At 46.6% G+C, this 22,819-nt stretch overlaps 2 protein-coding genes across 2 annotated transcripts in view; one reads left to right on the plus strand and one right to left on the minus strand.

Annotated features, from left to right (window-relative positions):
* Positions 1-22,819, minus strand: part of LOC309394655 (UPF0739 protein C1orf74 homolog) — a 369,606-nt gene that overhangs the window by 181,097 nt on the left and 165,690 nt on the right. The window lies entirely within an intron of this gene.
* LOC309394654 (endonuclease domain-containing 1 protein-like) lies at positions 6,808-9,395 on the plus strand. The gene is made up of 3 exons (XM_081958092.1): positions 6,808-6,890; positions 7,131-7,445; positions 8,097-9,395. The coding sequence occupies exons 2-3, from the start codon at positions 7,167-7,169 to the stop codon at positions 8,625-8,627; spliced, it is 810 nt and encodes a 269-aa protein (XP_081814218.1). The 5' UTR covers positions 6,808-6,890; positions 7,131-7,166; the 3' UTR covers positions 8,628-9,395.

Raw genomic sequence — 22,819 nt, forward strand, 5'->3', positions numbered from 1 at the left:
CCCCTTCTCCGCAGCCCTGCCATGCTTCTCTGCCTTCCACGTGGCCTTACCGGGCGGCCCTTGGTGGAGACGTAGACTTTGGGCTGGGGCTGAGAGGGGCGGTGGCGGCAATGCTGCGGGAGGGCAAGCGGACATCCCAGGGTTGCTGCACATCCACCCGCTCCGTTGCAAAGGGACACACACACACACACACACACACACACACACACACACACCGCTGCAGGGCGATCCAAAGAGGGGAGGAGGGGGCAACAGAAAAGGCTGCCCTGCAGTGGGGGGCGCTATCCTTTGCAGAAACGGGACGGGCACGTGCAGCAGCCCCTAGATGTCCGCTTGCCCTCCTGGAGCACTTTCTTCCTTCTCCCGCTGTCGAAAGAAAGAATATCCCTCCGTCTCGGAACTGGGTCACGCTGGGGAGTTCTCCTGCATGGATGCGGTTGGTGGCAGCGCTGGCACCAGCAGAGCACACCCTGCCTTCGGGGGGCCCGTTCCCCCCGGCCCAGCCGAGTCAACCACGGCGGCACCAACAGGCAGCGGGATATTCTTTCTTTCGGTGGCGGGAGAAGGAAGAAAACAATGCTCCAGAAGGGCAGGCGGTGCAAACGTGCAGCAGTCCCAGGGCGTCCCCCTGGCGCCTCTCTGGAAGAGAACGAAGCGGGCGCAGCGCTTCTTCCGGCAGCCGAGGAAGGAAGAGGAGCCAAGGCCTCGGCTGTCGGAAGAAGCGCCCGCGGCCGCTTGGTTCTCCTTGAGAGCTGCCTTGCTTGCCATGGGGAGAAATCAGGGCCAGGGCGAGGAGAAAGCCGAGCTTCTGCTAGGGAAAGCCGCCTCCTCCCTCTCCCCGAGTTTTTCCTGGCCGCGCTCACCTCGCGCCGCGGCAAGCGCTTTGTGTGTATGTGTGTGTAAAGGAGGCTGGATGGGACTGATCCGCTGGGAGGCTGGCAAAGGAGCCTGGCTTTCCCCCACTGCCGCGGCTCTTGGAGGAAGGAGGCAGGGACGACGGCCGGCGCTCGCTTCCCTTACCGCTCGTTACCGCCCCCTCCCCGCCGGCTGCAGCCCCGCCTGTCCTGTTTACCTGGGCAGGCGGCAGGGAAAGTGGCGGGTGGGCGAGCGGGCCCGGCCCGGCCTCCGAGTAGGAAAACGAGTGCCTGGGCCCGGAGAGTCTAAAGGAGAGAGGCGGCTGAAAGCAGCCAAACCTTTCGCCTTCCCTTTTCGTGCCTTCAGGTGGGGCACAGCGCAGAGCCAGGATGCCGGGCAGGGCTCGCTTCCTTCCACCCGGGGTGGGGTGGGGTGGGGGTGCCATGCGCGACTGCAGGGCGCAAGCGCGCGCGTGCAATCCAGCCTCGAGTCCCATTGCGGGGCTCACCGTACCAGGGGCGACGGTGGTGGTGGAGGGAGAGGCGTGGAGTGGTCCAGCGGCGCAACCCACAGTAAGCGGCAGGCTCGGGAGTGGCCGCTCGTCAGCTGTGGCGTCTGGGGCGTGGCCCGGGGGCGGCCCATCGATCGTCAGGGCCCTGCAGGAGAGCCAAGTGAGAGCCTGCAGACGCTGAGAGCGCTTCTCGGGAAGGGGAGTTTTGACATCCAGGCTCTGCGATTCCCTATCGCCCCACGATGCGCCTGGGGGGAGTTTTTTGGGGTGGTGGTGGTTGCGTCTTGGCAGCCAGCAACAGCTAAGCCGCGCCTGATTGGCTAAGACGCGGCTTGGCTGAGCGCGGGCTGTCAGGAGTCTCTGATTGGTTGCCCTGCCTGACAGCTCCGTATAAATAGCTGTCAGGCAGGAAAGGTGCTGAACTCACTGCTGTGTATAGTTGCTGTCTTGTCTGTAATAAAGTTGGCTGTTAGTTGCCTCAGACTGCGTCCTGCCTCATCCTTCGGCCAATCTTTTACAGTGGTGGTGCAGCCGGTTCCTCCTCCCCCCCTCCCCGTTTGTCCCAGGCCAGGATCGGGTGAACTTCCCTCCCTCCCGCTCTGCTCGCACAATCCAGCGCCTCCGCCTGCATTTTTTCTATTTCCCACCCTTTCCTTTCCGTTGTTCAGATAGTCCTCGACTGACAACAGTAATGACCATTCAAAGTTATAACGGCACTAAAAAAAGCGACTTATGACCATTTTTCGCACTTATGACCATGGCAGCATCCCCATGGTCATGTGGTTTACATTCAGATGCTTGGCAACTGGTTCACGTTTACCACGGTTGCAGCGTCCCTGGATCACGTGACCCCCCCCTTTGACGACTTTCTAACAAGCCAAGTCGATGGCGAAACCAGATTTCACTTAACAGCCGTGGGACTCATTTAACAACTGCAGTGGTTCACTTCAAGGCGAAAGGTCGTAAAATGGAGCAAGGCTGGCTTAACGTGTTTCTCACTTAGCAGCATAAATTTTGGGCTCAACTGTGGTCGTAAATCGAGGACTACCTGTGTAAATAAAGATATTTTACATCCATATTTTATAGCAAACAAGATAGTCAGGTTAACAGGAGCATCATGAGGTAAATCTCCGAGCGCGCAACGTACAGGGAAGAAAATGGCGGGAAAACAAGGAAACGCCCATAGCAACCAATCACAGCTCAGATTGCCTCACACAGGAGCCAGCCCTCTTCAATCAATCAACCACAACTGTGTGTTCAGGCTCCCTGCACAACCCTTCATAGCTCCAGCTATTAAATGGAAATACATCTTAACACAAATATTGTGGAAATTGATCCTTGTTGTTATACAACTGGCAGATTCTGGCTGGTTTTATTGGCTCCATTTGGGTTTTTTTTTCCACCCAAGAAGAATTGATTGTAGGGTCTGAAACGGCCCCCCAGCTCCCCAGTTGCAGGCAGGAATAAGGGAGCGTGGTTGATGGTTCCTTGATCCGGGTATTATTACCTCCCTAAATGTTTTTTTTTTACAAGTAAAGTTTTTTTAAAAAAAAATTGTCACAAATTTTAAATTCTTTTTGTAAACAAAGTGTTGTCCAGGTTTCCCCCCTTTTACATTCTCTCATATATGTAATTCATTTTACTTCATATTACCATTTCCAATTTCAGCCATATTATTTTTGAAGTTCCCATATTTCCACCTTAAAACTGATTTTTCTTAACACATAAACCACATCATTTTTGCCCCTTCAAAAAGAAACCAAACTTATCATTTCATTTTCCATTTTCTATTCTATTTTCTATCGGTAGCATATATCCTCAAATTCAATTTTAATATAATAAGCATTTTACTTAATTAGTTATCCACAATTAACAATGTGACTGTAATTCCCTCACTTCTTATTTAGCTGTAGATCATTAACAGAATTAACACATTTCATTTTATTCTACTAATATATCGTTTCTTTCCCTTCCTCCTTTTTAAACCATTTTCTCTTAACTCGTCTCTTACTCTCTTTAATGTTCCACCATTAATTTTCTGGTTGTCCCTTTATCCCACACTCTTAAATTCCTTTTTCCCATTTTTTTTCCTTCTTTCTACATGTATTGTATCTTTTCTTCTGAATTTTTCAGTCATTCTTCGATAAATTATTTGGATAACCCTCCCTGGCATTTTTCTTTTTCACTTCCCACTATTTCTCTCTTTGTTTTTGAGTTGTTCCTTTTTTTAAAATATCATTTTCTTTTTTTCTCTCTGCTCTTTCTGTGTCTCTCTAAATCTCAACAAGGTTGTCTAACTGATTTTTATTTTCAGCTTTTTTTCTACAGTGTTAGCTTTTTGGATCTCATTTATGTTCCTATTTGTCAGTTCCTCTCCTATTTCCTGTTCTATGTGTTTCAACGGTTTTTCTGGTTATTTAATACCTTTTAATGTTACACGAGCATCTTTTAACATTTCCAGTAGATCTTCATACATACAATACAATACAATAGCAGAGTTGGAAGGGACCTTGGAGGTCTTCTAGTCCAACCCCCTGCCTAGGCAGGAAACCCTACACCATTTCAGACAAATGGCTATTCCCATTTATTTGAAATTTGTCCTACATCCCACACTCCTTCTTCAAGTTTAACAAAATTTTAATACCTTTATATTTTAACTCCAATTAATTAAGTGCCTCTTCTTGTTTCCAGATTTTTCCAGCTTTAATATCCAGTCCCAAAGGAGTACAACCCACTTCAAAAGTTTTTTTTACTTTCTTTCTCAGCCGTAGCAAAACAAAGTCAGATGATAGGAAAGGGCCGTAAGCTCAATAAAATCCTTTGTATTTTTCACTTACTGTATCTTTCCTTTGTTCAAGGTTAAGGTTTTTGCAGCTGGGCTTTATTTCAAGATGTTGCTGTGCTTTCCTTCCTCCAGTAGATGGCTTTACGTTCCCACAATACAGTTAAATCAATATCTTGTCGAAATTTTCAGAAATCAAAAACTCTAAATCCACACAGAAAAATTACCCTCTTTTCTCTTTCCTTTTGTTGTTTTAAATTTCTCCAATTCCAATTATATTACCCACAAACCTCTTGGGCAGTTACTGTTTTTTCCCCTCCCTTCGTATTCCAAGTATGACTTAGCTGCTGTTTTCTGGACAAATTTCTTAAGCTCCAATTTTACATTTCTTTACCCTTAGGTTGGACAGTCTTTCTCCCTAATTGTTAAAAGAGATCTATATTTATTGTACTTTAAGATTGACTCCAAGGGACGAGGTGGCTCAGTGGCTAAGACACTGAACTTGTCTATCAGAAATGTCGGCAGTTCGGTGGTTCGAATCCCGAGCGCCACGTAACAGAGTGAGCTCCAGTTTCTTGTCCCAGCTTCTGCCAACCTAGCAGTTCGAAAGCATGCAAAAATGCAAGTAGAAAAATAGGAAGGTTCTGAGCGCCTTTTGCATTTAGTCATGCCAGCCACATGACCACACAGACGTCGTCAGACAGCACTGGCTTTTTAGCTTAAGAACAGAGATGAGCACTGCCCCCTAGAGTTGGGAACGACTAGCACATATATATATGCGAGGGGAACCTTTACCTTTACCTTAAGATTGACTCCAGCTGAGTATATGAAGAAATCAATGCTTTTTCTTTTTTTTTTTGCATGTGAAACTGACTTGCTCTTGGCCTCTGCCAGGATCTTTTCCAGGGTCAGAAAACTGAATCCACTCCTTTTACCCCCCAGTTTAGATTCTCTGTTTTGGAAGGTGGAATTTAACTTGCAATGGAAAAATTATATCAAGGCCCCAATTCTATGCACACTTCTTTGGACTTAATCCACATTGGATCCAGAGGTTTCTAAGTGAAGAACTCAAGAATTCAGGATTATTGGACCGAGATGATCACTCCATCACCCATCTCTGTTTGTGAAGATTCATATGACAGACCAAATTAATGGCATTCAATCGATCAATCAATCAATCAATCAATCAAGGCCAAAATAGGGAGGAAACCTGGAACTATTAGCACTGTGTCTCTTCCCTGCAGCCCCCATACACATACCCCTGATTGGTTCATTGATTGATTGAATAAATGACTGATAATATTGTGCAAAATAGAATGATGAACCGTTTTTGGATTGATATACTGAAAGTCACACAAGGACACAAATCTTTAATAAGCAAGTTTATTGCAGGAAGTAAGAAAGTGATTGAGAAAGTATTCTAGCAGTTATGTACAGGAAGTCCTCAGCGTACAACCACAATTGAAGCTGGAGCCTCGTCACTAAGAGATGGCATTGTTAAGTGGGTCAGACCCAATTTTACATTTGATTTCTATTCCTCTCTTGGAAATTGTCTTTTCGTAATTTTTGCTCTTTGCGACGTGATCTCATATCCACCGCACCTTCCTAATATTCGCTCAGCGCTCTTCTGGAATTGAATGGGACCAGGGCTAAATACAGATGATCTCAGGGCTACTTTTTAGTTCTGGGTTATCAGCTTCCAAATATTTAACCTCCTCCCTTTACCCAAAGAGTCAGTTCCACAGAAATGCCACTCTAGACAAACAACCAGCAAGTCAACAAAAGAAAAGTCATGCCTTCATTTCTTTGGAAAGATAACAGGAAATAGCCAGACTATAAATCTTGGAGCAGGGGCCTCGATCTGCATTGTGACTCTTCTCTCTCTACTTGACTCCTTCTGGTCTCCAAGCAAGAGACTGGTTGCACCTGTGAGTATTCTCCTGGGGAAGCCACTGTGGGATGTTTTGTTATGGGCTGCAGCTGTTGTCATAACCTTCTTGTGCAAATGTTTGAATTATGTGCTTTCCATCCTGGATACAGTCACTGTTTTTTGCATAGATGGCAGGTTTTGGTTACTACAAGTCCACCTTCTACCAGAAACACAAGAATTGTTAAATTAATTATGGTTAATGTGGGCAAAGAATTTTATGCATCTAGTCCTCTTGCTGCCACAAAGCACAGACAGGGAATTCCCCCGAATATCTGGGTTTCTTGCCTATGGATTTGTGTTGGTGATGTAGAAAAGCAGACGCAGACAGGAGTAAGGTTGTGCTGGGAAGGCCATGCGATGGAAGGCACCCTGAAGGGCACCCACCCAGGTCATTGTTCGGGGCTCCCTTTTATTGTCAAACTTCTCAGAATAGTAAAAGCTCATTGGACAGAAAATACACTTGGCAACTATTGGTTTACAAATGCATGCTTTCCTCATGGACACCTTATGGACCCTTCATGATCACTTCACGATACAGATACATGACTCTCTACTAGTTAATATTTTGCTGCATGGAATGTCTACGTGTACATTCCATTGTGCCTTTCTTGTAAGCAAAAGAGATTAAAAGATTAAGAAGAGGAAGGAATATGGATTTTGACTGATTTAATCAATGTGGTTTGCCAACTACTGATTAATCAATTAACCCTACACATTTTTCAGACACAGAGGCGATAGAACTGCTGGGTAGAATTGCACATCAGGCAACAAAACCTACACAGAAAGCCGTATTGACCCAAAAAGCTACACAGGTAAGACCACACTTAGAATGCCCTGCCCTTCCTTCTCTTCTATCCAGAAATGTAAACAATTTATTTGGCCTCCATCTGAACATGTGGAACAGCTGGACTTTATGAGCAGTTGGGTATATTCAACCTCAAACTGATTCTCCCATTGCTAAATAAAAGTGTTGTATCTTCTTCTTCTCCTCCTCCTTCTTCCTCCTCCTCCTCCCTCTCCCTTTTCTCTCTCTCTCTCTTTTGACAGAAAAGTTCTACTTGAAGGACCAACCGACCAAGAACACGGCCATGTTGCTGTTGTGGATCCTCTCCCTGGCTGCCTCTTTTCTCCTGCCTGCCACTGGGGAGGTGAGGAGCAGTTTCCAACACTGCCCTCAGTTCTTCTTGGGTGGAAGACCACCCTCCAACCTGGTGCCACTGAATCCAGCCAGTATCTGCCAGTACTATAAGGGCAGCTATCGATTTGCCACAATGTACGACAAAGCAAGGCGCACCCCCCTGTTCTCAGCCTATAAATATCATCCTGGTCCAGGTGGATCACCGGTGGAGTGGAAGATTGAACCACAGGTAAAAGGAGTTCCTATTTTGAAACTAAGCATTCATAAAGTGGAGGTCACCTTAGAGAAGGGGTCTCAAACTGGATTTCTCCGAGGGCTGGATCAGCATTGTAGTTGTCCTCTATGAGCCAGCCAGGAGGGAGGGGGGACGGAAGGCAGATTAGACAAATCCTTTGCTATTTCCGGCTCGGCCCCATGGGCCAGAATTAAGCCCTTGAGCTTGAGATCCCTATCTTAGAGGGACAGTCCCTGGATAGGAAATAAGACAAGACAGTGGATTTAAGAATTATTTGTACACAATTAATATCAGGAGCTTTGAGAAGCTTGGCTGTAAGAATTCTGCTGTCCACATTGGTGAGGTCTCCCTTGCAACTTTCCCCAAAGAAGCAAACTCAGGGTGCCCAGAACCCCAAATTTCTAGCTGAGGCATTGTGTATTCTCTTGCTATAGGGCAGTTTCAAGCAGGCTCCCCCAGAGGATCAGTCAGGGGCCTCCATTTCCAGATTTCCCAGAAACTGTCCCCAAAATGCAAAGAGCCATGGAAGCGTATCCCGCACCCCATTCCCTGTTTGGCTCATGGTAGATTTTAACCAGATTCAGTGTATTTGATTCCTTGTGTGAATGCTAATCGGGCGCAATGCTTGACATTCCATATTCATAGCTTGTATTGCCTGACAATCATCAGAGATTAAGCATGGAATCGGAAAAGACCTGTCAAATCGACGCCAGTGAACTTGCCAGAACCCAGGCTGTATGGCACGATTACGCCAATGCTTTCCCATACGACAAGGGACACTTGGCACCAGCATCCCACCAACCGTATGGAGATAGCAAAGCTGCAACCGACACCTTCACCAACATCGTGCCCCTGTTTCAGAAACTCAAGAAAGGAGAATGGGACAATTTTTTGAGAAGTATGAGCCAAAGAACAGCCGAATGCCGTGAAACCTATGTCATTGTGGGCGTGGTGCCAGGTCCGGATTTCATCTCTGGTGGCCGAGTGAATAAGCCCAGTCATATCTGGGCTGCAGTTTGTTGCCTGACCAAATGGGAACAAAAGAAGTCTTGGGGAGTCATTGCTCAAAACAATCAAGATAAGGTAGAAAAATTGAGCCTGAAGGCGCTGGAAAGTAAACTTAATGACAAATACGGGAAGAAAGGAATTAATCTTTTCAATGGCGATTGCTATTGATGAGATTAATAATCAATAAGATCATTCTCTGTCTGCAAAACAGAGTTCACAGAGCAAAAAAAAGGCAAAGTATATCCGTAGCAGCTTAGTTCTTCAACCTATGGAATGAATGCAGTTATTATAATCCTAGTTTGATCCGTATCATTTTGGGGGGCACAATCTTGGGAAAATTCAGGCTGTTTGATTAGTCTCTTGTTTGGATTATGGAGAAAATCCAATAAATAAATTAATCCAACAATGAGATGAAGGGTGCAATGATGACACAGCTAAAATGGTGTCTTGTTGATCACAGTTCGGAAGGGCTTTCTGATTTCAACCCATTTATAACTTGTTGGGAAAGAAACTGCAGTGAGAAGGAACAGTTGTCAGTCATTGCACTGTGTGGGTGGAAAGAAGATCCTTAGGAATCAAATTTCATTTCATGCTAAATGGGGCTTAGATTTGACACAGGTCATTCTCAACTTACAACCATTTAAAAACTGTTTGAATTTATGGTAACACTAAAAAAAAACCTACTTACAATCTATGTCTAAGTGTTGCACTGTCCCATGGTCCCATGGTCAAAATGTGACTGGTTGGCCTGTATTTATGATGATTGCAGCATCCTGAAGGTTGTGGAAATTGGGTGTGACCCACTTCACCATAACATCGCTTAGTGACAGAGTTCCAGTTCCAATTGTGGTTGAAAGCTGATGCCTGTCTGTACGTAACTGCTTGAATGATTTCTCTGTCGCTTTCTTAGTCCTTCCAATAAACATGCTTATCAAAGATCCAAGTCCTTGTGTCACTTTGCAGTACAATCAATCTAGAAAAACCTGAACATCCACTTTTGCACAGTATTATCAATCAGCCAACCCATCAATTGATAAATCGATCAATCAATCAATCAATCAATCAATCAATCAATCAGGGGTATGCCTATGAGGGGGGGAGCCGAGAAAAAGCACATTGCTAATAGTTCCAGGTCTTTTTTCTAATGTTGGCCTTGATGGTTTGATTCCATGCCATTAAGTTCGTGTCAGATCTGTTATAACCCAGGTTGCCTGGACTTCCATCAAGGCCTTCACTGTTCTGCTATCCCAGGACAAGTGGCCCCACAATGGCTGATAAAATCTGCACCCCAATCTTTCCCACAGGCAGCCCCCCACAGTCAGGACCAATTAGTCATTAGCAGCCTCCCAAAGAAGAGAGAGTCAGCAGCCCCAGTCCCTGGATTGGGGATGGGGGGAGGGGAGGGGGCGAGAGGAAGCGTTTTCCTGCAACTTTGGAAAAGGGAGTGCCCAGAAAAGCGGAAGAACGAATGAGAAATCTCCCTTTTGCCACGTCATCGGTCTCCGGGCAGAGTCTTCCTTGACTTCACCTGATGGAAGAGAGAGTTTGACGCAGAGAGAGAAGCGGAGAAAGTCGGAGGGGGGAATATTTTCAGGGGGGGGCACAGTTCAAGGGGGGGTTCATGCCAGGCCTGGAGGGGAAACCGATGACGCTCAAACAGGGAGAATCCCCATTGGTGCTGCCGCTGGTTCTTCCCTTCCCAGCTCCAAAGTCCGAAATCAACGCTTCCTCCTCCTAATTCAGAACACTCACACATAGAGGATTCCTGCCGTAGGAAAAGGGGCTGCCCTGGATGAGGGAGGGGAGGCGCACCCCATAGACAGGGAAGACTTGGGGCTCACAGAAACCCCCCCATCCGAAGGGAAGCTAACGGAAAGCCTTCAGCTAAAGTAGGAAGAGACGGAGGGGATCTGCAGGGATTTTCTCCTCTTCCCACCTCCCCCCTCCCTGCCTTCCCGGGGGAATCCTCTGCTGGGCTTCCTCGGGAAAGGTGCCACTTCGGTTCAGGGAAGAAAAAGGCCATTTCCTCCCTTTCAACACGCGTCTCTCTTGCTTAGAACGTCTGGACGAAGCAGCCCCACCAGATTTCCGGTCCCCCAAACCCCGATTGTGTCGGAGTCTCCCTCTTTCTTTCTGTGGGTCTGGAGGATCCCCCTTTTCCTTGCAAAGCAGCCCCGAATGGAGACCCCGGAATAAAGTTTGGCCGTTTCTCCTCCGCTTTCCGCTCCTTTCTTGGGAGAAGGTCGAGGTCTTCGCCCTAACTTCAAGAGCCTCTCTTTCGGCAGAGAAAGACATAGAAAGGAACCTTTTGGAAGAAATGGGGAAATATAAAAGGGCAGATAAATTGTGGAATCGTGGTGAGCTTTTCCGCCAGGAATTGGCGTATTTTGGCTGTGGAACGGGAAGCAGCCCTAAAACAAAAGGCTCCTTTAGATTCCTTTTATTATCATGGTCTAACATGGACAATAAAGGTAGTAGGAAAACGGGAAAGGGGAGTGTAGGATAAAGGGGGAAAAGGAAAGGAAAAAACTCTTTTGAATGAAGCAGAATACAAAGAGCTCAGTTTCAAAGCCTATGTTTTTCCTTCTACTCTACATTCTCAGTAAATGTGGTGCAATTCTATAACAATCAATCCTAATCAGCAAATCCGACAGAGAAGGTCCTTCTGGCTGGAGGGGCAGAGAGGAGCCAACACCTGGCTTTTCCAGAGGTGTCCAGGGATGGGAGCCTCTGGGGGGGAGGGGCTTCCTAGACCCCTTGACAAGCTCCTTCCCAATGCAGGTTTTGCGGTCATGAAAAAGAGCGTGGAGTGTGTTAGTTCAAGGCCAGTTTGACCTTCCTTTGAGAGACTCTTTGAATCTTGTGGTGCAGAAAATTTATACTGGGAAGGAAAGTTGGGTTCTGACTGCTGGAGGTTTCTGATTGGGCCATTACTAAGTGAACTACAGGGTTTTATGCTTCAGATGATCAGGAATTTCTTAGAGGCAGACCTTTGCAGTTTTTATTACTTTTATTCATTTCTCCACACTACCCTGTTGCCCTGATTTGTTGAGGGTCTCAGCTCCCCTTCCCTTGGGGACAAGAGAACTGAAAGTTTAGGGGTCACTCTCCCAGCCACGCCCTTGCAGCTCCTCCAGCTCCACCTTATGACCTTCTTCAGTTGCCTTGGGCTATCCCCCCCCCCCAGAAAAGGCAGAAGGGAGAGGTTACCTTAGCACAGTGCTTCTCAATTATTTTCTGTCATGCCCCCCCTAGGAAGAAGAAAACATTTCGCGCCCCCCGCGTGACTGTAAATAGTATCATTTGTCTATAAAATTGTTATAAGTACACCTCTGCATAACACTGTATCCTTATTAACGTATAAGAGAATAAAAAAAGAAAGAAATGTGGATCAATTTACAACAAAGAATAGCTTTATTAACTGTAGCAGAAAAGATTTAAAGGAGCACAGGATTTAAAGGAACACAATATTAAAAAAAACTTTAACCTGCAAAACAAAAATATATAAAATAATTTGAGCTGAGCCCCCCTTTACGGAACCTCGCGCCCCCCCTGGGGGGCCCGCCCCACTATTTGAGAAGCACTGCCTTAGCAAGAGCATCGGGAGGAGCCCCTCCTGCTTCCTCCTGTTCTCCCCTTACTTCTCCTCCCTTTCTTCACCCGTCCTTTCAGTTGTGTGTTCACCATTTAGCTTGCCTTCCAGCTTTATCACAACTCCCCACAGACAACTGATCATAATCTACTCACCAAGGACAACCTGTCATGGCCAACTTTTCCTGGGACAACTCCTTGTAGCCAACGCTGTAGCCAACTCACTGTTGCTAACTCGCCATGGAAGAATACTTCCTTAGTAGCAAGGGGCTTATAATTTGCTCTCTTGAGCGAGTCACATTCGGTGTTTGGAGTTAACTCCCAAGAACTGCACATCCCTGTTTTAGAGGACCCCGAATAAGATTTCAAGAAATTGTTCCTTGGCCCACGTGGAAGGGTGGAGTCCAGGGTCTCATTATCCCTAAACCAAAGCTAAGCTTGACAGGATGTGTAAACCACACCACAGTCCTCGTTCTCTGAAAGCAAAGTAGCTCAGAGCTCTGACGGTATCTTGGGCGAATGACGGACTGTGGCAGGAGTGTGCAGGGACTCTATTCACTATCAGGTTGTTCATTTGTACGCAATGCAGAGGTCTTAAGAGGACTTAACGTAACACTTCAACTTCCCTGGATCACTAATGATCTCGAACCAGATCACCTGCTGAGAACCAAAGAAGCTTCTTGGGTCACGAGCGAAATGTTTTCAAGGAAAAAAGAAAAAATGTCCAGTTTCCTTTTGCAAAGCATCTTTGAGGCAACCGTCACCTGGAAGACTGAGGACCTCCAATGACAAATTACCTAGATCAGCATCTCTCACCCTTTCCAATTTTAAGGGAGATGGCTTTCAACTCCCAGAATTGCCCACCAGCATAGAATCCTTCTGACATTCCTCTGGTCAGATCCCTCTGCTGCGGAGTAAATGAATTCCTGAATAATTTGTTAAAGGTTTGCAGAGCATCCAAGGAGATGCTGGTTCCCCTCCTAGGCAGCCATGCTACTTCTCCAGCCTCATGTAATAGGAATCTTTTCCCTCTTACTGAGACTTTGACAATGAAAGGAGAAGAAAAGAGAAGGCCTGTGCGGGGTTGTGTCTGTGTGTGGTTGGCCTCCCTGTGTCTCCTGAAGAGGGCTCTGCTATCTTAGTAGCAAGCAATGCTCCAGTTGACCCTAACTGGATATTTGAAGAAGTAGGTTGGAAGCTGTCAACCACCATGAGAAACCACCATCAACCTCACCACCATCCCTGCTCTTCCTCCTCTCTTCTGCTCTTCCTCCTCATCAGCTTAGCCTCCTGCTGTCAAGTCCTGTTTGAGTCTGATTAGAGTTCCCTTCCTCTTCACTTCTCTCTCTCTCCCCCCCCTTTCTTTTTCCTCCCCTCTTTCCTTTCTTCCTTTTCCTTTCCTTTCCTTTCCTTTCCATTCCTGCCAGTCCAACCTCAAGGCCTTGTTAACTTGCGAAATCTGAGCTTTTTCATTGTTCTTTCTCTTTCTCAGGCAGAAGGGTTCAACTACCAAGGCCAAGTAGCCAAACACACGGCCATGTCACTGCTCTGGATCCTCTCCCTGGCTGCCTCTTTCTCCTGCTTGCAAGTGGGGAGCAGTTTCAGACCCTGCAAGCAGTTCTTTCTGGTTGGGAAACCTCCCAAACTGGTGCCAATGAATCCATCCATAATCTGCCAGTTGTACAAAGACAAATATCCATTTGCCACAAGGGACGAGGGAGAGTGGTGCGTCCCCACATTCTCAGCATAGAAACATCAATCTGGTGGGACCAAAAGAGGAAATGATTGGAAGGTTGAACTGCAGTAAAAGGGTTCCTATTTTATAGCTAAACATTCATGAAATGATGGTCACATTAGACAAGCAGTCAGAGGTTAGTAAATATGTCCAGAAAGTGGATTGAAGAATTATTTGTACATAATTATTCTCAGAACTAGACGTAAGAATTCTATTGGCCTCATTGTTGACTACACCAAATATAATATTTCCTATTCTTTGATTTCTATTCCTCTCTTAGAAATTGTCTTTTTGTAATGTTTGCTCTTTGGAAGGTGACCAGATATCCACCACACCTTCCTAATATTTGCTCGGCCCTGTTCTGGAATTGAATGGGACTGGGGCTATATACAGATAATCTGTTGGCTACTTTTTAGCTTTGGGTGATCAGCTTTCAGAATGTCCAAGATGGTTCCGCCCCAGGCGCCTGATGGAACCTGACAGATTCCAGATGGAGCTCGGGCCATTTCCTGTAGCCCTGACCCGCACCCGGATGGAGGACCTAGTGGCTACATGGAATAGTGCAGCCACTGGGGCCTTGGACCGGGTTGCGCCTTTGCGGCCTCTCTTGCGGCAGCGAACCACCCAGGCCCCTTGGTTCACCGAGGAGCTGAGGGTGATGAAGCGCCACAAGAGACGCCTAGGGAGCAGATGGAGATCGTCATGCTCTGAATCTGACCGAACACAGGTGAGAGCCCATTTACGGACTTACCTAGTGGCGTTAAGAGTGGCCAAGCGTCAGTATTGTGCCGCTCTTATTGCGTCCGCAGATAACCGCCCTGCCGCCCTGTTTGGGGTAACCCGCTCCCTCCTTCAACAGAGGCCGCGGGAAGCCCCTTTGCAGGGTAGAGCAGAGGAATTTGGGGAGTATCTGCAGGACAAAATCGCTCAGATTCGAAGCGAGTTGGTCCCTACTAGTGGTCTGGAGGGGACGTCGGAGGCGGGTCTTGAGGTTCCATTCTGGGAGGAGTTTGACTCTGTTACTTCTGATGATATGGACAGGTTGCGTAGGCGACTGCGAGCCACCACATGTTTACTGGACCCGTGTCCCTCCTGGCTTGTACTGGCATCCTGGGAGGTCACACGAGGCTGGCTCCAGGAGTTAGTCAACGCTTCTTTGAGTGAGGGGTTCCTGCTGGACGTCCTGAAAGAGGCAGTGGTGAGGCCCCTCCTCAAGAAGCCTTCCCTGGACCCAGCTTTGTTAGCCAACTACCGTCCCGTCTCCAACCTTTGCTTTCTGGTGAAGGTTGTAGAGAGTGTGGTGGCACAACAGTTTCCATGCCACTTGGAGGAAACTGATTATCTGGACCTGCGCCAGTCCGGTTTCCGGCCCGGCCACAGCACGGAGACGGCATTGGTCGCATTGGTGGATGATCTCTGGAGGGCCAGAGATGGGGGCTGTTCCTCCATCCTGGTCCTATTAGAACTCTCGGCGGCTTTTGATACCATCGACCATGGTATCCTATTGCATCGACTGGAGGGGCTGGGGGTGAGGGGCACCGTTTTGCGGTGGTTCTCCTCCTACCTCTCTGGCCGAGCGCAATTTGTATTGGCAGGGGGGCAGAGGTCGACCTCGAGTGCCACAAGGGTCGGTCCTCTCGCCTCTCCTGTTCAATGCATATATGAAGCCGCTGGGCGAGATCATTTGGGGGTTTGGGGGAGATTACCATCTGTACGCGGATGACACCCAGCTGTACATCTCTACCCCAAACCACCCCAACGATGCCATCAAAGTGATGTCCCGGTGTCTGGAAGCCGTACGGATCTGGATGGGAAGTAACAGACTCCAGCTCAACCTGTCCAAGACTGAGTGGCTGTGGCTACCGGCGCCCCGGTTCAACCAGCTTACTCCATCACTGGCCATTGGGGGTGAACATCTGGCCCCCGTGGATCGGGTACGCAATTTGGGCGTCCTTCTAGATACCCGGCTGTCAATGGACGACCATGTGAGACAGCCGTGGCCAGGAGGGCGTTTCACCAGGTTCGCCAATTGCGTCCCCTATTGAACCGGAGTGCCCTTCGCACAGTCACTCATGCGCTTGTGATGTCCCGGCTAGACTACTGCAACGCTCTCTACATGGGGCTCCCCTTGAGATGTACCCAAAGGCTGCAGTTGGTTCAGAATGTGGCCGCGCGGGCAGTTTCGGGAGTCTTTAGATACTCCCACGTAACACATCTCCTGCGCGAGCTACACTGGCTGCCTGTGGCTTTTTGGGTGCGTTTCAAGGTGTTGATTATCATCTTCAAAGCGCTCCATGGCACAGGACCTAGTTATTTGTGGGATCGTATCCTGCCCCATACATCCCTTCGGCCGATTCGCTCACACAGAGAGGGACTCCTCCGGGTGCTGTCCACTAGGCTGTGCCAGCGGGCGACGCCCAGGGGAAGGGCCTTCTCTGTGATGGGCCCGACCCTCTGGAATGACCTTCCCCCCGACATTAGAACGACTACGGACCTACGCTCCTTCTGCCGGAAACTTAAAACCCACCTGTTTCATCTAGCCGGCCTGGCCTAATTCCAGCTTTCCCACCTCAGTTTGTATTTTAAAATTTTATGGTTTGGTTTTAAGGTTTAAGTTTTTAATTCTTATAAATTTGTACAGGGGATATTTAATTCAATTTTAGTTATGTATATTATCGAGTGTATGGTTTTTAAATTTGTACCCGTACACCGCCCAGAGTCCCTTCGGGGAGAGGGGGCGGTCTAGAAGTTTAATAAATTAAATTAAATTAAATTTCAAATCTTTAACCTGGTCTGCCTATCCAGGTTTACCAGGAGCTAGGCTGTAAGAATTTTGTTCCCCTCATTATCCACCTGTCTACAAGGATGGTGTGGGAAGGGAAGAGGTGAATAAATAAAGAAGGAACAAGAGAGGAAAGAATGGAAAAGGGAGAGGAAAAAGGAAGGGAAGGGGAAGGAAGGTGAGTTCTAGTTTTAGTCCTGCCTTAGCCATGATCAGCTGGATGACTTTGGATCTCTCATCTCTCTCAACCCTACCCACCTCACAGGGATGTCGTCATTGGGTAAGCAAGAGGAAGGAGCATTAGATATGCATCAAGTCAAGTCCAATATTTATATTATGTCTATTTCCTGTTTATCTTTCCAAGTTAGAGAACATGTGACTAATGTTTGGACATCTATAAAGATACTTGATCTAGGCTAACCGTGGAATTGTATTTGTTGATAAAGGGTACCGTGGCAGACCACATTAATCGTTTGAAACAAACAACCCAAAGCAAAAAAGTAATCCACAGACTGGGTACATTTGGCACCTGCCCTTTTAAATTCCAGAGAAGAAAGTAGTAAAGATCGGTAAGTGTGATAGATACGTTTCAGGCGAAGTTATAACGAGCAATGAGCAAAGAAAAGACAATCTCTAAGAGAATAAAGAGATTAGGACAAGTTGTAAAAATAATAATAATAATAAACTTTAATTTATAAACCGCACCCTTTCCTAAACAGGACTCGGGGCGGTGTACAGTCATATTAAAACAGTATGAATACAAAATATAGATATACTTAAATATACAAATAGGTAAACGGAGGAGGTAGGATATGGACTATCGAGTGCGTTTCAAGGTTTTGATTACGATCTTTAAAGCGCTCCATGGCTCAGGACCTAGTTACCTGCGGGACCGTATTCTGCCCCATACATCCCTACGACCTATTCGCTCGCACAGAGAGGGACTTCTCCAGGTGCCGTCCACTAGACAATGCCATGGGGCGGCACCTAGGAGCAGAGCCTTCTCTGTGGCGGGCCCAGCCCTGTGGAATGACCTCCCCCCGGATATTAGGACCACTACAGACCTCCGCTCCTTCCGTGTTAAGCTCAAGACCCACCTTTTTCAAATATCTGGCCTGGCCCAACCATAACTTCGTTACGCTCCTGAGGGGTTTTTAATTCAGCAATTTTATTTAGGGGATTTTAAACTGTGTTTTAACTGTGTTTTTAGCTGTGTTTATTGTCTTTCACTTGCAGGTCTACTCTCCTCCATGCACAAATGTAATTGTCCTTGTTTTTTCGTATGTATGTGTGTCCTATGTGTATTTTATCCTTGTGATTGTACGCCGCCCCGAGTCCTTCGGGAGAGGGTTGCGGCTAATCAAATAAAATTTGATTTGATTTGATTTGATGACTGTACAATATTTAAATTAAAATACAAATAAACATTAAAATTACCCTTAAAAACTACCCAATAAGAGTTTAAAATGGGACTATAAATCAGTTAAGCCAGCTAATTGGAACAGGTGGGTCTTAAGCTTCTGTCGGAAGGAGCGGAGGTCGGTAGTAGTTCTAATATCGTGGGGGAGGTCATTCCAGAGGGTTGGGCCCATCACAGAGGCGGCTCTACTCCTGGGCGCCGCCCGTTGACACTGCTTAGTGGACGGCACCCGGAGGAGTCCCACCCTGTGAGAGCGGATTGGCAATGATAAAGCAATGATAAAGAAAAGACAATAGTAAGAGAACACCTGTCTGATCTTGATGAATACCAATTACCAGGACCTGATGCAGTACATCCCAGAGTTCTAAAGGAGCTGGCAGATGCCATCTCAAACCACTGCGCCACTTCTTTCAAAAATCCTGGAACACCGGGGAACTACCAGAGGACTGGAAAAGAGCTGATGTGGTACCCATCTTCAAAAAAGGAAAACTACAGTCCCAGGAAACTACAGGCCAATCAGCCTAACATCAATACCTGGGAAGATACTGGAAAAGATAATTAAAAAACAGATCTGCCAACATTTAGAAACGAATAAAGTAATAACTATCAGCCAGCGTTGGTTTATTAAAAACACAGCATGCCAACCAATCTTATTTCATTCTTCAACATAATGGCTAAATTAATAGACCAGCAGAATACTGTGGACATAATACACTAAGACTTCAGCAAGGCATTCGACAAAGTAGACCACAACCTATTTCTTCGTAAGGTAGAAAAAAATGGGATAGATAACTTCACCCCCAGATGGATTCACAACTGCCAATCTCTGGTAAGATGCGCATCTCGTGCACAAGTGTCTGTGTGTGCAATCCAGTGTCAGGCTCTGCGATTTCCCACGGCCAAGGTGTGGAAGAGATTAGGACAAGTTGTAAAAAGCAATGATAAAGAAAAAATGATCTCCAATGGGTAACATAATACAAAGTGTAGTCAATAATCTTACTACAAATTCAGACACAGGTATAGATCTCCTCCTAATCGAAAGTTTAATAACATAGCAACGGAATAAAAAAAATAAGAGAATAACAGAATTAGAAAAGATCTTGGAGGTCTTCTAGTCCACCCCTTGCTCAAATAGGAGACCCTATACCATTTCAGACAAATGGTTGTCCAATCTCTTCTTAAAAACTTCCAGTGTTGGAGAATTCACAACTTCTGGAGGCAAGTTGTTCGACTGTTTTATTGTTCCCACTATTGTTCCTATCTGTGCATCAGGAAGAAATCCTGAAAGCCCTGGTAGCAAGAGGACTAGATACTTATTCAAATTCAAGCGTTTGAACAAGACAGCTTGAAAGATGCTTGATCTAGGGCTAGGACAATGATGACTAACCTTTTCTGGATAGAGTGCCCAAAATGCACACCTGAGCCCCCCAAATGCAATGCGTGCGTGTCCCTGTGCATGTGCACACCTCCCTGCATGCCCCCCACCCCCCCGCATGCACACGCAGTCTCCCCTCACGCACTCCCTGCGCATGTGTGTGTTACCTCCGCACGTGCCCCGCCCCACCCCCGTGCACGCACGGCAGAGACCCGATGACCAGCTGGTGGTGGGAGGAGTGCATGCATATCGCAGCGGAGTTGAACTGGGCTGACGGCTTGCATGCCCACAGAGAGGACACACATGCCACCTCTGGCACGCATGCCATACCTTCTCCATCACGGATCTAGGATAACGTTTCTGTGGAACAGTTGATAAAGTCAGATGGCAAACCATGTTAAAGCTTTGGATTGATTGAAAACCAACAAGCCAAAACTAACAAGTAGTCGACAGATTATCTATATTTGCCAACTGTCCTATAAGATACCAGAGAAGGAAGTAGTAAGGATTAACAAGGCGTGGTAGATATCAAGACAATTTGGGAGGGGGCGCAGAGCTGCAGCTGGTGCAGCCAGAGCATATTTGCGGTAGAGTCTCCTGGCTTTATTTTATTTTATCAGTTTTTAGTACTCCAATTGGATCCTTTTTTGTTTAACTAATATTTTTCAAAGGAGATAGCAGCCTGGATCAATTGTGAAAGAACAAATGGTAAAATGGGCACAGAACTTTGGCTGCAACATTGAATTAGATAAATGGGAAAAAATTGGGGGGACAAATTTAAAAACGACACTATTGGTTGCTTACAAGGAAAACCAGTACAAAATGTTTTACAGGCGGCACCTGGCACCAGCAAGGCTAGCAAAACTCTCAGCAAATATTTCACCAAATTGTTGGAAATGTGAATTAACACACGGAACATATCACATATGGTGGACGTGTGAGGAGGCTAAAAACTATTGGAAAAAGATGAAGGCACATTTAGCCTCCTTTCAAATTTTTCCCATTGGAGTCTTCTGTGAGGAAATAGTTACACCCTTAATTGTTAACATGCGAGCTCCCAAGGTGGCTGTCTCCTCCTCATTTTCAACTTTGGGAAAGTTAAAGAAAGACAGTGGGAGTCAGCCAGCCTTGTCCGGTGAAGAGATACTTAACACTGCAGAAACTGGCCTCATTAATGCTTTTGGCGCTCTCCCAAGGAAAGAACAAGACAATTTGCAAAGAGCAAAGATAAACAAAAGGCAATCTCCAAGAGATGAAGCGGAATCAAATTATGGAAAATATAATATAAGGTATAGTCAATAATAGTACTAGAAATTCAGATTCAAATCTTTCCTCCTTACCCAAAGGTTAACAGAATAAAAAAATAACAGAATAATGGAGTTCGAAAGGCACCTTGGAAGTTCGTTTATTTATTTTCCAAAGCACCTGTTGTCAGAAGAAAAAAGAATGGATGGAAACGAATCAAGGAGAGAAGCAACCTGGAATTGAGGAGGAACTTCCCAACAGTAAAGGCAATTAACCAGTGGAATGGCTTGCCTTCAGAAGTTGTGGGAGCGACATGCAAAAAAGCGAAAGAATTCTGGCGAGTTATCCACAGGTGGTTGGAAGAAATGATTGGACCAAGATCAGGATTTAAACCAGAGTTATTCTTATTAGAAATCATAACGGAAAAATGTAGTAAAGGGTCAATATATTTATGATTACATGTCATAACGGCAGCAAGAGCTTCCAGAAGAAAAGAACAGCTAAGAAATCAGGGTCAACTTGGGAGTAAAGCCACAGGTGGATATAAAAGCCCTAGGAAATAAAAGAGGAGGGGGGGGGGCTTTTGCAGGAAACAATTTCTTCGTTCGTTCATTTCAGGAGTGTGAAGATCTGTCCGTGAATCTCAGAGACTCTGTGCCAAGTCTTTCCTTGCACAGCACCTCATTTGGATCATATTGACATGGCAGCTTTCCAAGCTAGATAAAGTCTGTGGTCATAAATTCACCTTTGAAAGGCTGTTTACCAGGCCTTGGCTGAATGGGAATGATATGAATTCACATTCGTCTAATAAAAAGGGTTTTGTCGGGACCGGGAATCTGCTTCGTGCTTTTTGGGGAAGCCGAGCTCAGAACACCAGCCCTGTTTTTGAAGTTAATGAGAAGCATCCATATAAGATGGGCTGTCCTGAACATAGCTGATAGAACCCCCAGCCCCACCTCCCTGGACTATTAGCTAAGGGATGACTTCTTCATTCCAGTCCAACTCTATTGGTCAAACCCAGGCCTGTCTCCTAGCAACGCAGAAGACCCCACTGATGTTGCCCCCTTGCTCTGAACAACAGAGAACAGGATTCTGCGCCATGGACTGTAGCCCAGGATCAAAGCCTTGCTTGGGCTGGCTAATCCAAGCAGCCGTAATCTTCCTGTCGTTGTTGGGACCATGTAGTTTTGACCTAAAGTGTAAGAGGAGGGCCTGGGGAAGGAGGAATTGGGGGGGGGGGATTCTTCAGGGCATCCATGGGGGGTGGGCAGCTACAGGTTTGCCTGGGTTTGGGAGAACCTGTAGCGAACGTTATGGCCGGTTTGGAGAACCTCCAAATCCCACCACTGGCTGGCCACGCCCCTCCCGCTCCACCCCACCCTGCCCCTCCCAGGAGTCTCCACGCGGCCCGGTTTGGATGCAAGGTAAGTGCAGGGCCTTCGCGGAGGCTCGGGACGTGGAAAATGGGCCTCCCGGAAATTCCGGAAGGCCAGAAATAGGCCTCTGGAGCCTGAGGAAGCGGTTTTCACCCTCCCAGAGGCTGGGGAAGGCAACCACCCCCCCCCGTGCAAGACTAGGCCACGCCCACTATGGCCACACCCTCCCAGCAACCGGGCAGAGAACCTGCTGCTGAAATTTTTGAAGCCCACCCCGACAGGGTCTACCATAAGGGCTTCAAAGCAGTTGTCACCTTGACGATACTTGAGCTAAAATTGCAAAATTCGGAGCATACCTGGGAACAAGCCCCATTGATCCAATGAGGCTGGATTAAAGGGGCAGATAGAGAAAGCTAGGCTAATCTGATCAAGGAGCACTGGAATCTAGTGGGGAAATTATTAGGTGCTCGAAAAGAAACCTCAATGGAGAATGGTTGGAGAAGGTGACGGAATTTGCAGAGAGGGCGAATTTAATTTCTTCCATGAGAGAAAAGACAATATCTATAAACTTGATCCTGACTGGAAAACCCTTATAGAGCTTTTGCATAAAGCTGGGAAAAAATGTACTTGTGAGTTGTGGTTTCGATGATTAAGAGAGAAAAAAAATTAGACGATAGAAAAAAAGTGAACTTTGGATTGTAATTATAAAGTAAGAGATAACTTCGCAACCATACTTGCCTTTGTTGTAAAGGAACTTGGAAGCTTCTTCTCTTTATTTTTTTCTTTCTTTCTGTCCTTCTCTATCTCTTCCTTTTCTTTATGCTGTATTAGAGCAT

Source organism: Natrix helvetica (assembly GCF_964273705.1).
Source record: "Natrix helvetica genome assembly, chromosome: 6".
Taxonomy (NCBI): Eukaryota; Metazoa; Chordata; class Lepidosauria; order Squamata; family Natricidae; genus Natrix; species Natrix helvetica.

Bases quoted from the DNA above. Each gene is read 5' to 3' on its own strand.
- LOC309394654 (XM_081958092.1), top strand. From the start codon at position 7,167: ATGTTGCTGTTGTGGATCCTCTCCCTGGCTGCCTCTTTTCTCCTGCCT. The intron at 7,446-8,096 runs GTAAAAGGAGTT...CCATATTCATAG, and splicing joins AGTGGAAGATTGAACCACAG to CTTGTATTGCCTGACAATCA.